This window comes from Syngnathoides biaculeatus, chromosome 4, assembly GCF_019802595.1.
Source record: "Syngnathoides biaculeatus isolate LvHL_M chromosome 4, ASM1980259v1, whole genome shotgun sequence".
Taxonomy (NCBI): domain Eukaryota; kingdom Metazoa; phylum Chordata; class Actinopteri; order Syngnathiformes; family Syngnathidae; genus Syngnathoides; species Syngnathoides biaculeatus.
The window spans coordinates 24,373,594-24,386,854 of record NC_084643.1 but is presented as its reverse complement, the minus strand read 5'-3'; the positions used below and the strand labels follow the sequence as shown (position 1 = coordinate 24,386,854).

The 13,261-nt window shown below is 39.8% G+C and overlaps 1 protein-coding gene across 7 annotated transcripts in view; it reads left to right on the top strand.

Annotated features, from left to right (window-relative positions):
- The window catches only part of arvcfb (ARVCF delta catenin family member b), a 240,004-nt gene that overhangs the window by 135,140 nt on the left and 91,603 nt on the right, over positions 1 to 13,261 (top strand). For 3 of the 7 annotated variants that reach the window (XM_061816537.1, XM_061816531.1, XM_061816534.1), the window contains 2 exons: positions 11,792 to 11,950; positions 12,751 to 12,771. In XM_061816537.1, the coding sequence (XP_061672521.1) occupies positions 11,825 to 11,950; positions 12,751 to 12,771 (147 nt within the window). In that variant the 5' untranslated portion in view covers positions 11,792 to 11,824. The remainder of the gene's footprint in view (positions 1 to 11,791; positions 11,951 to 12,750; positions 12,772 to 13,261) is intronic. The other 4 variants (XM_061816532.1, XM_061816533.1, XM_061816535.1 and 1 more) reach the window with 3 other exon arrangements.

The window sequence follows — 13,261 nt, the reverse complement described above, 5'->3', positions numbered from 1 at the left end:
TGGAAAAGAATCATTAATCATTTTTACATGAACTCTTGAAGGCCAGTTTCTTGGTGTCTGTGCTTGTATGGCCTGTCTCTAGTTTCCTCACATGACGATTAAATTGACTGAAGGCTCCTAATTTCCATTCGATTTGCATCTTTTTCCGTCTTGATGTGAAAAAGCTGGGCCAGTCCATGATATCATCTTGGATACATGCGACAGCTTCTCCGTCACCCTGAAATTGAAAAGGTATGAAAAATGGATGGGAAATGGGTCAAGACCTGGTCTATTTGTTAAATGTTAGGTCCCATGTCTTCACCAAAGTGGCAGCTAGGGAATCTCTTGTTGGTGATTGACTATTTGCTAAGCAATTAAAGGAAATGTTTTATCGATTCTGTTGAATTTAATCAGTCTTTGATACATTAGGCTTAAAAGTCAAGGTTATTTTATATGGTAGGCCTACCTTTTGTTTCGAGGTAATGTAGGCCAAATGGATTTTCATCAAGGGCCAATAACTTTGCTTTATAATTGACAGTGAGGAACAGCAGTGCATTAATTCCTCCAGTATACTTTTCCACAATGCCTTCGAAGCATTTTCATCTTTTCGGAGTTTCATTATTTTGTTTCACATCACGTGTACAGTTTTGCTCTGGAGCCTCAGTGGGAGAAGCCATCTCCCTTTTCCTTAATGTGAAAGTTGTTAATTGTCACGAATGTGTTTTCAAATGTATTTTCTTCTTAGAATAAATAATATGTGTAGAAAGACAATTTTGCTTAATTGACTGCCTTTGGAAAGGTCAGCCATCTTGGTCATTAGCCATCAAGACTGTAGGAGATGCAGGGAGAACCTGCTTGATTTTTTTGGGGCTAAAACCTTTTTTTCTTTCCATTGATTTTACTCAGTAAGATATTTTTTTGATTTTCTGCTCTCAGTTTGGACAATTGTTCGTTATTAATTGTTTGCTTGATAACTCATTTGAAGTCTTACATACCATGGACTTACTAACGTATTTTATTAGATGGATTTCTTTCCACAAATATCCATTTGAAGTTGGGATGATTGCTGATGACAGTTTGGAGTTGGTGTGATGTTATCACTGATGGCTATTTTGAGTCTAGATCCTGTTTACTGGCTTACTACATGTTGGGAGCTTGGCATTTCCTGTTGCATGGAAAGCGCTAGCGGATGATGCTGTGGAAGGTGGTTTATCATGGGAAGATATTCATGTGCTTGGCTGGTCACGGGGGTTTGTGGCCAGATGCTTGGCTTGCTGCTGCCTGGCTGTGCAAGAGGGGGAACGACAGTGAAAGGCAGCCTTGCCGCAAAGTGAGGCTTAGCCAGCCATTGAGAGCAGATTATCCATATTTTGTCTGCATCCTCCTCTCCCTCCCAGCTACCTGCAGAATAACACAGACACACAGCATGAATTCTGCATGGCACAAAATTAACATAATGTTGAGGTTAGAGAACACAGAAAAAAGGCCTATACATACTGACACCAGTGGGACCTCTTATATTCTAGATTATATGTCCATAGGTAAGGAGGTTCATATTCACTGCATCCACCAAACATGTAAGAATAACAAAATAAAATAGATACACAAATCCACTACCATTGTTATCTGCCTCATCCTTCTCAAACAGGGCAGAGCAGCCAGCGTCTCTTTCAGCTTGGAATCAGTGAAAAGGCTATGCATTCATAATGTATACGCTCCAAAGTGCACTCGTGAGCATTTAAAATTCAGTGGTCTTGATATTCTTAAATCATCAAACAAATACTTGGATTAAAACCAGTAAGAATCACAGCTTCAAACACTATTTATTTACATACCGTAGGGCTGACACAAACTGTGGCCTCTGCAAAATTTAGAATTAAAAGCGGGGTGAAAACTTCAGCCCAGATATCAGCCTCCTTCTAAATATTCATAATCAGCTTTCAAAGTGAGACGAAAAGATCTTCTGTTGCTATATCTGCAACGCACACACTCACACACAAAGCAACACACACAAAACTTTTTTTTCAAACTGATGATATTGAACACTGGTGTCAAACTCACGGCCCGGGGGCCAGATCCGGCCCGGCGCATAATTTTATGTGGCCCATGAAGGTAATCCTTGTCCTATTGCTTCCTCCTTTTTCTCTGGTCCGATATCCTTTTTCTATGGTTCTACCGTAATACCAAACTACTTTTTCTTGCAGTGCAGACCTCGGGGAGGAGCTATATACACTTTTTTTACATGATGATCTCGTAAATGATTTCCCACAGTAATTATCCAGAATGATGAAACAAGTTAGTGAACACATCCATACCAGTATGCAATAATAAAATACAATACATTTCTGTATTTAAGCATGTACATTTTGAAGTCATCACTTGGGACACAATTCCAAGGGGATCACATTGTCCCATCACTATTGCACTTCTTTTGGACAGGCCAGTGGGCTACTCATGGTTTTTGGGCGTACTTGGTGTCCCCTGACAGACAATTTCTTAAAGGAATTGAAGTCTGGTGTCTGGCTTCCATGTTGTGAATGAGTTGCGCAACACTAAGGTTTAGCTCCTATACTGTGCTTTCTTTATGGTGTTGTGTCTGTTTGCTTTTATGTTCCTGGGATCAACACAACCTATTTGCTTACTTCAGCTTTCATCGAGCCTTTTCTCTGTATACATCTCGTGCACCTACGTCATAAAATCACGTGACTTTTGTTTACGTCACCATATTGCAGGTCAAACAAAGCATTGTTGCAAGTTAATTACGTTGAGACGAAACGCAAATATGTCTTATGACACGACACCCAGAGCTTTGTCCGATACCATAAAACATTTAGAAGGTGACAATAAACGAAGGTACGTGGAAAAATTACATACACTTGAAATAGAGTATCCATATTTAATGTTGAAGTCGATGTTTTTGCTGACAAAAATTGGACTGTTAATTCGCTTCCGCTTGTCTAGAACAACTGGATCTCCACATGTATCTGGTGAGTAAATTGTCGAGATTTACACAGAAAAGTTTGAAAGTGAATGGATGTATGGACGCATATAAATACTTCGTTGCTGGGTCTGTTCTCCACCCACTCAGATTTTTTTCAATACAAATACCAATATTTAAAGAAATGACCCCTGGTTTTACACAAACTCGCATTCATTAACTATGATTAGGGAAAAATTAGGACAGGGACTCGTCTCCTCCGTACATACTAACCTCCGTAAACCTCTCTGTGACAGACGGTTCATTATTTTTTTAAATATGCATTGTTCTCAAATGAGTCCACTTGGCATTATAAGTACTTCTTGATAATTTGAGATTGAGAAGAATAATTCCCATCTTAAATGAAATGATCGTTACACAGGCGTGTGTATTTCGTTGGGCACCATCAATCCCGTTTAATTGCCGAAATCCATCGATCTTTTCTCGTCTTTTCAGCTGGTATTCCATAGAATTATCTTTTTGAAGAACTGTCTCATCTATTGTGACAACCAACACCACAAAAGGTCTCAGGCATTGTGAAAAATTTGCTCTGCTTCAACGACTCTCATGCTGCCGAGCAGCTATGTTTGACCGGCAATATGGCGCCGTGCAAAATGTGACGTCACATGCACGAGTTCTATATTCTTTGAAAGCTTTCTTGAAATATGTTCTCAACTCCAATTTCACTTGAAATATTACAGTATAATTGTTTTCAGTACAATATATATTTAGTTTTTACTTTTTTCCACAAAATGGAGGCAAAGAGAACGCTAAAGACAGGAACATAAATGGGGGCTCCCAGTTTCGTGTCTCTTAAATGGCAGACCTTTCGGCAGCAAACATCTTTTTTTTTTTTTTCTGTCAAGGGATACTTTGCTCACAGCCTAACAGGAAGTTGAACATATGCATGTCCCCTTTCCAACTCCCTAAATCTCCAGGAGACCTCATATGAACTTCGCTCTGGGCCAAACTTGCATTCCCTGTGTTCCTGCACACTTTTGCTGTTACCATCCGACGCACACGAACACACGATTTGCTGACAGAATCAAGCTGACAGGGATCCAGAGGCTGAAGGGAGGAGTACAAACAACCCATCCTCTGGGAACCCGAACATATGCTATCATAACAAACCCACCATCAACCATAAAGCATGGACTCCAGCAAGCTTTCGCTAATATGCCTCCATAAATTCAAATTCCTCTCCCTTGTCTCTCCCTCATTGCCGCACCCACTGTTCAAACACTTAGGAGTTGAAATTCTGTCGCCAAGACTCATTGTTTTGGTTCACTTCAGTTTTCTTTTTCTTTTTCTTTTTTATATCCTTTCATTCCTTGTCTTTTAAATCACATTGAGTTTTGACATCATGGTTATGTCTATTTTTATTTCAATTAATGTATTTTTGTTGTATGTATGTTTGTATTTACTTTCACTGAATTAAGTTTGTACACCAGCAATTGTCTATTGTTTTTAAATAAAAAAGGACGACAGTCCGGTGAGAAATAATGCTCTCTAAAGAATGACAACAAGAGAGCCAAAAGCTGTGTTTTGGCTCAAGATCAGTCACCGGAGGAGAGATTAAGTTTCCATCACCACCGATGGCATCATCTTGGATTTGTCTCCTTTCCCCTCTGGTTATTTGTGTTCCCGATTGAGCACATTTCTCTCCAAAAACAGTCCCCTGAAAATGTTTTTAGAAATTAATGTTCAGTTAGCAGAAACCAGAGTCAACTGCAAAGAGTCACCTTGCCTATAACTGCCTCATAAGGGTAACATTGACTTAAAGTGCAACTTCCGATTGGTTTTAACCCGGGAGAACCCACATTTTTTGGGCTTTTGCCATGCATTGTCCGCTTCTCTGGTTCTTCTTCCGCCAGTTGTTTGCCCTTCTACCTCCGCTTCATCCCATAAGCATTTCTTGTTTTGACTCGATGTTTTGGATCACACACAAGTTGACTGATTTTTTTGTTGTAACTTTTTTGCATACTTGCACTCTTTCTTGGACTTCATCGTGTTTAATTTTCCGCCTTTTTTGCCAAGGGGGCAAGTGGTTAAACATAAGGGGCTATTTGGAAGTTGGGCTGTCCAAGTTTAGTCAGGAGGTCTTTTCTAGAGGATTAACTGTGTTAAGAGCCATGTAATGATTGCTGGCATGTATGATGAGTGAAATCCACTTAGTCACTGCACAGGGGTGAGGTTTCGACTGAGCATTTCTTTCTCTGTGTGTGAATGTGTGTGTTTGTGAAAGAAGAAAGGAGACTCTTATATCCTGGTTTTCATAACTAGGCGCGGTAACCACTTTTGTGATTTTAATCTGGATGCCATCGCAGACTGTGTTCACATGGTGGATGTTAGATCAAGGATTCTCTAAGGTTTTAGGCCAGTTGTACAAATATGTTTGTCAGATAAAAATTTGTTTTGTGGCAGCAGCAGAAAATTACCTTGGTGTGCATTTAGCATTTGAAGACTAACTTTCCTACAATTCACATCCAAATATAGTACTTAATTTGAGAAAGTATATTAACATGAGGCGGCACGGTGGTGAAGCTGGAAAGCGTTGGCCTCACAGTTTTGAGGTCCCGGGTTCAATCCTGGATCCGCCTTTGTGGAGTTTGCATGTTCTCCCTGTGCCTGGGTAGGTTTCCTCTCACATCCCAAAAACATGCAACATTAATTGGACACTGTAAATTCCCCATAGGTATGATTGTGAGTGCAGCTGTTTGTCTCAATGTGCCCAGCGATTGGCTGGCAACTAGTTCAGGGTGTGGCTCGCCTCTCGCCCGAAGATACCTGGGATAGGCTCCGTCACACCCGCGACCTTGGTGAGGATAAGCGGTTTGGAAAATGGATGGATGCAAAGGATAGTAACATGAGGAGGCGTGGTGGATGACTGGTTAGCACATCTGGCAGTTCAGAGGATTGGGGTTCAAATCCTGGCCGCGCCTGTGTGGAGTTTGCATGTTGTCACCGTCTCTGCTGCAGCTTGATCTCAACTCCAGTGAGGATTAGTAGTATACTGTAGAAATGGATGGATTGATACAGATGCCCTTAGTTACTCCTTTGTAAATAAAATTATTTAAAAATTAAACTTCTATCTGGATAACACGGTGGGTGATGGGTTAGCACATTTGGCTCACAGTTGTGAGTAGCTGGGTTCAAATCCGGCCTCGCCTGTATGGAGTTCTTGAACTGGCGTTTTGTTGTTTTCATCCTTTTGTGGGTTCCATTGCTGAAGTAAAAGAAGTTCCCTGTGTGCCTTTTGGCCACCTTTTTTAAGGTGGTCTCCTTAAATAACCAGTTGAACATGTAGGATGAATAAGTGTTGATTGACAGCGAATAGCAAGCTCCTGCAAATAGCAAGCTCCGGCTAATTGACGTTTATCTCCCACCTTCTTACCCCACTCCCCTTCTGCCTTTTCTCTGCTCAGCAATCCATTATGGTTCGGATTAGTCAGTTTTAAGAAGCCATATGTCCTCTTGTGGGCTGTCGTAATGTCATGTACTCTCCATGAGCTCACCCAAGGGCGCAGTATATTATTGAATTATTTCAAAGCCTATTTTGAAGTACCCATGATTCTTAAAGATGTAATTTGTATATTCAGCACAAAACGTTCTCTCACATGCAGATAGGCTTGTTGTGATGGCATTTTTTGGATGACATTTTCCCCAAAACTGAATGATAGTATTGTTGTTGTTTTGTAATTTATTACTATCACTCATATAATGATATTAGAGCATAATAATTCAAGTATGTGGCACGGTGGACAACTGGTTAGCACATCTGCCTCACAGTTCTAAAGACCCGGGTTGAAATCTGGCCTGATTTGTGTGGAGCTTCAGTGTGGGTTTTCTCCAGGTACCTTAGTTTCTTCTCCACATCCCAAAAACTTGCATGGTAGGTTATTGAAGACTCTAAACTTCCCGTAGATGTGAATGTGAGAGTGAATGGTTATTTGTCTATATATGACCTGCAAGTGGTTGGCAACCATTTCAGGATGTGGCCCGTCTCTCGCCCGAAGATACCTGGGATAAGCTCCGGCACACCCGTGACCTTGGTGAGGATAAGCGGTTTGGAAAATGGATGGATAATTCAGTTACATTCTTTTTAGAACAATTAACTTGTAATTTTCAATAATATTGAACATTGGCATTGAAATGTATAACAACAAATAAAATTTTGGATGAATAAAATGTCTTAGATTATTGTAGAATATAAACAAAACAGCATCAGGTCACAAAAACTGCATTTACAACTCACGGAGCAGCCCAGAGTGTTGTATACTTATCTCCTTGTGTAACTACAAATGAGAGCATGGGAAAGAATGTACACGTCCTGCGTTTCCTATCTCGCTCTTCAGAATTAAACTAGACAGGTACGTGATAGCTGCGTGAGTGTGCAAGGTCGCTTCAGGGACACGTTGTAAACAAGAGTTAATGTGTTCTTTTGTAATACAATACATAATTGGAAAAAAAGGATTAGAAGGAAAATTATTTTGAGCAGAATGATTTAGTGGCAACATTGCACAATCAGTCTATAATTTTTGTGATTGTGTAGTGCATTTCAAAATACTTCTTTTCATTCAGGTTGGGTGGCTCTCTGTTTTCAGTACTGTACTTCTGTTCAGTACAACGAGAAGTGAGCTGCGTTGTGTTCAAATCCATCGGAGCTGTTGACGATTCAGTGGTACTGTATTCAAAGTGGCTTGGTTTTGGATTTAAATGTTAAGGTCAAAACAGTTTTACTTATGACAATTACTTTGAATCCCCTCTAACCATATTTGATCCAAGATCTTTCTGCCATTATTATCTTTCTGACTTCAACCTTCTTTGCGCAACAGATCCTGCCTTTGAACACCAAAGTATCCTTGTAGATAGCCAAGTTAGCCCATTACTAGACAGCTTTTAATCATTTATTTATGAGTTGGACCGTTAAATACAACTCCTAAATTCCCCTTACTACAAGCAGAGATGAGTAGAAGCGAGTAAGGAATGTAAACCAGAGGCACAGTGGGAAGCTTGGATCATGAAGTCTGCTTGTCAGCGAGATTCTAAGGATCTCATTCCTCTGCTCCTGATGTGTTGCCAAAGGCTGTTTCAAACGAGGGGAGGATTCTATCGCTTATATTTCACGCTCTGTTTTGACAGCCTCTTTTTTGGGTTGACAAATTGTTGTTAAAGTTGTTCATAATGTGTTTCAAATTCTTATATCAATAAATTGAAAGCAATTTTTGCTAATATGTTGTCTGGATAATGATATGTTGTTTGATGTAGGTCACTAATTTATATCTCAGACAGGTTTGTATGTTTCCCAGATGTGCGTAATTAATGAAAAGTTACTGTACTTGGGAGTTGTTTCACATAATGAAGCAAGTGGCATTTTTTAATGCATATTTGTACGACATTGGAGGGCCAAGATAGATGGAATTCAGGATGGTTAATGGATAGCCGCCGTGCTACAAAATGCAACATCAGCAAGGAGGGGGCATAGTGATGTGTGGGCGTGAAATAATGGTGGGTGGGAGGGGGGATTAGATGACAGGGTGTCAAAATGACTTCTAAAATATGTTGATAGTCAAACTCACTTTTTCCTGCCATTGTATTAAAAATGGTCCCTTCCACAGTAAAATAATTATTATTAATGACAAAAAAAAAATCCATGCTGCAAACATACCATAGAAGCTTTAACTGGTATGAGTATAAAGGAAGAAAAACACATGGTGGTGCCGCCATCTTTTTACCCTATTATGAAAAAAGAATGTTAAAAGGAAGATACCCAATATAAGGTTGGAGTGCAGACTACCACAAAACAGCAAGTCTGGTAGATACTTCATACAAATGAAAGAAACTAGTCATAGATCATCGATGAATGAAAGAGATGTTAAATGGATATCAAAGAGGGGCTCCTACGTGAACTCGTAACTTGATTGGCAAAGATGTATTTTGCTTGAAAATACATTTTCTTTTTAAATAAAATCATGGTCTACCACCATTTACCAAGCTTTGAAATTGTTTTGAACTTTTGTGCATAACAAAGGGAGTATTTTGACAAATGTATTGTCATCATAATTTTCCCCCATTAAAATCCAATCAGTATAGAAGTTGATTGTTTAATCCATCCATCCATCCATCCATCCATCCATCCATCCATCCATCCATCCATCCATCCATCCATCCATCCATCTATCCATTCATTTCCCAAGTCGCTCATCCTCACGAGGGCTTTGGGAGTGCTGTAACCTATCCCAGCTGTCATCGGGCAGTAGGCAGGGTATTACTTGAACTGGTTGCTAGCCAGCCGCAGGGCACACGGAGACAGACATCAGTCACACTCACAATCACGCTCACGGGCCATTTCGCGTCTTCAATCAACGCATGTTTTTGGTATCTGGGAGGAAACCGGAATCCCCAGAGAAAACTCATTCAAGCACGCGGAGCATATGCAATCTCCACACGGGTGGGGCTGGGATTTGAAACTCCATTCTCAGAACTGTGATGCCAACGGTTTAATCAATTGCCCCACCGTGGCTCCCTGATTGATTTATTCACTGATCATTTGTTGGACTATTTGGGAAAACAAACAAATCTATCATATGATTTGGAATTTTTACCACAATCTAATCAATATCTAATCTAATCACTTGCCGTTACTCAAATGCTTGACCAATCTAACCTGGCTCATCTGTGCAGTGCTGTTCTGATCTGGAATCAGTTGTAGAAATTGACATTTTGCTTTCAGTTGTGTACTGGAAAAAAATGCACCTTGCTTGACACACCTTTCTTGGTTATTAAATCCAATTAATTGAGCTTTTGGAAGTAGAATGACCTTACTGCTCCGTTCAGAGGTGTAATTGCCAATTAGGGGATTGAGTAGAACAGTTCAATTGAAAAGTTTCATGTTCATTGTGCTGCTTCAGTTAGGTATACAAAGAGTAAAAGAGTTCAGGTCATCCATCGGGGACATTTCGATTGTAAGTTTGTAAGTCAGGTTTTGCAACTTAACAAGGACTTTCATTGTGTAGCATATCCAAAACCAAACAAAAACAAACAACAACAAAATACAAATATTTGGACTCAAGAAATTTGGGGCCAGCCTGGTGGTAGCGATTATGTGGTGTGGAGAAAATTAGTACTTTCCAGAGAAGGGGCTGTTTAAGAAAAACAACAATTAAGACCCTTAAAATGTTGGAAAATGACATCACCTAAATTTTTACAACTGTATTCATTGTTTGATAATAATCATGATAAATTTGTCCAGCACTTTTCATAATACTCGAGACAATAAAGTAAATAAATTTACCACAAATATGATGTTAAAACACTTAATATCATGTTAACTCATCTTACAAGATAAACCTTAAAAATGAATAGCATAGATATGATTTGATTAGGAAAAACATGCGCAGCACATTCCAGCTGTCTGTCGTGGATGTCGCCGCTTTGCGACCTGCAAAAAGCATTGGAACAAACGTTACCAGTGTTCGCCAAAACGATGGTAACCTAGCTTAGTTTAGTTTAGTTTAGTTTAGGAACACGGTAGCGACTTTCAGTGCTCAGACAGAAGGAGACACTGATACCAGCTTCACACAAGGCACAGGCTTCTACTTTTCTGCTTTATCTGAAAGAAATACTGTATATCTACATTTAAGAAGCCTGCTCCCCCTGTCCACAGGAGGCCACCGTCTACCTGGCCTGGATTTTCTGGACAAATGTGCATTGGACTTGAGCACTGAATACTATGTCCGGTGAAGAAAAGATATATGTCTAAAAAGAATACTGTTTTCAGAGAGGCAGAGGACGTTCTATTTTCTAAGACTGGGCATGTTCCAATTGGCATTTGTTAACACACATTATTTGATTTTTTTGTTCTAGTCAAGATTGTACACTTGCTTCAGCACAACCTTGTTTACTTATGTAGAGTACAGTAACATAATACATACTCTGCATTTTTATTTACTGTATGTATGCTTCCAAAGAGACGACCTCTACTCTCTTTTACTTAGTTCACATTATTTTGGGGGGAATTGGGGATTTAACTGTGAATAACAATGAAAGGTAAAATTACTTTACTCTTATTTGAGTTTCAAAGACTTTTCATTCGTTCATCATTCACCATTCATGTACTGTGAGTGACAAATTCGTCACCCCCGCTTGCTGCTCCATTGTTGCTGAGCCACTCATGTGATGTTTTATGATTGTCTATTATTTTTCATTTTCAGCATTGTAACTTTATAATATGTCCTTTTTCATAGCAGTCATAGGCTCAAATACATTTTGGTTGGCCAGAATTTTACCCTATGCTTAACTAACCAACAGATAATACTTTGTGCATATATTGCTGCTTGTGGTCTGAAGCCAACTGACAGAGGCTCCATTTCTATTGCTGGACTCAGGAGAATGCACAGGCTTGAACTTCTTTTGACTGTGTATCCATTATGTTGTTCTGGCAGAACCAGATCAGTAACTTTCTAGATGTGGGTCATAAGGGGATCACAGACAGTACACTGCACAGCGGGATCCACTATGGCTGATAGCGGGGTGTGTGTGTGTGTGGGGGGGGCAATGTTGGCATGGAGTATAGAGTGAGGCTAGTGTCTTCTTAAATCATGATGCTCTTTGCTCTATTTTATCACAATGTTTTTTTTACGTTTTAAATAAAATAGAAATATTAATATTAGTTTCTTTTTGTCATACTTCAAAGCTTCAAACACAGGAAAAACACACAAAACGGTTATTTAGATGTAGTTTTTTTTTTTTCTCTGCTATGCTTCCTCACGAGAAAACATGAACATTTATTGTCAAAAACATTCCACACATACTTGATGTTCCCTCTTTGTGCAGGAGCAGAGCCCCAATAACACCACTTCTCTGGCCATGATGCAGGAGCCACCGGAAGTGGTGGAGGAGACGGTCACCATCGAGGAGGACCCTGGCACGCCAACTTCTCATGTTTCGGTGGTCACCTCAGATGATGGGACCACACGCCGCACAGAAACCAAGGTAAACCGAATGGTTGTCATTTTATTTTCGATACACAGACATATGTGGAAAGGTCCTGCTGGATGGATGGATGGATGGATACAAGGGAATTTTTACATATTGGGCTCTATTTCCATGACTGGCATAAATGCAGTGTAGCAGGTGGCTCAACTTTGCAGGGGGGGGGTGTTGACCTGTATTGGTAATTTTACCAGACCACCGCATTCGGGTTATGTGACAGCAGGAAGAATGCGGCACTAGCTGTGCCGGTCACGGCCGACTTCATTTGCCGCCAATCCAAGCAGCTCCTCTCATTCACTTTAAATGTGGCACAATGACAATCTTGACAGAGACATCTCAGTTTTTTTTCATTGTGAGTTTTGTGGAACATTGAGTCGGTCTGCAGCAAATAATATTAAAACATTCAAATGTTTCTATCTGAAATACAGCACGCAAAAACAGTGAAATAAAGTACATTGCATCAATGAGAAATCAAAGATCATGTCTAGCTCATACTTTTTTGGTCCTTAATAATTCAGTTGGCTGGTATGCTTCAGTTAGTAATGTTTTGTCTTCTACAGTTAAACTGCCAAATGGGAATTTTCAGGCACTTCTTTCCATTTGTCTTCAATTCCCTTCTTTAGCCAAATTTTTCCACCATTGAGTTCCACTCTAAATCCAGTTGGAAGAGATTGAATACTGAAGTATAATTTTGTTTTACCCTTGTGAGAGTACGACTGCATTCCACTTGTCTTTTTTTTTTTTTTTTTTTTACTTGACTTGTTGACTTGTTCTATACTTTTTTTCTGTTCCCTGTCAAGGATTTGTCAAATCAAATAAAGGTGAGTGAACATATTTCAACCAACTGTGTCTTTTGTGCCACTGATGCTATACTAATACGCAGCAGCTAGCAACATAGTCACAAGGCTTTGAATGAGCTGTTTTTTCGGCTCCTTTTGCACAGCCCTTTTCCAAAATTTCATCTTACTATTTATTTTACTGGAGTTTACAATAATATAGCTCAGCATCAATCAATAAATGTGTGAAGTAAATAAATAAATGTTGCTTTTTCTTTCGGCTTGTCCTTTTCGGGGTCGCCACAGCGTATCATCTCAGATGAACGCACATATATGCCGGATGCCCTTCCTGACGCAACCCTTCTTAGGGAGTGGAGGCCCCAGTGGGATACAAACCCACAACCCCTGGTTTACCAAACCAGTGCTCTAACCACTGAACTACGGGGCCTCTGAAGTAAATAAATAAATACATATAAAAAAACATTAGTGGGGGATTTGGTACGCCGTTGTTCTTGAATATAACCAGCGTGTGCAT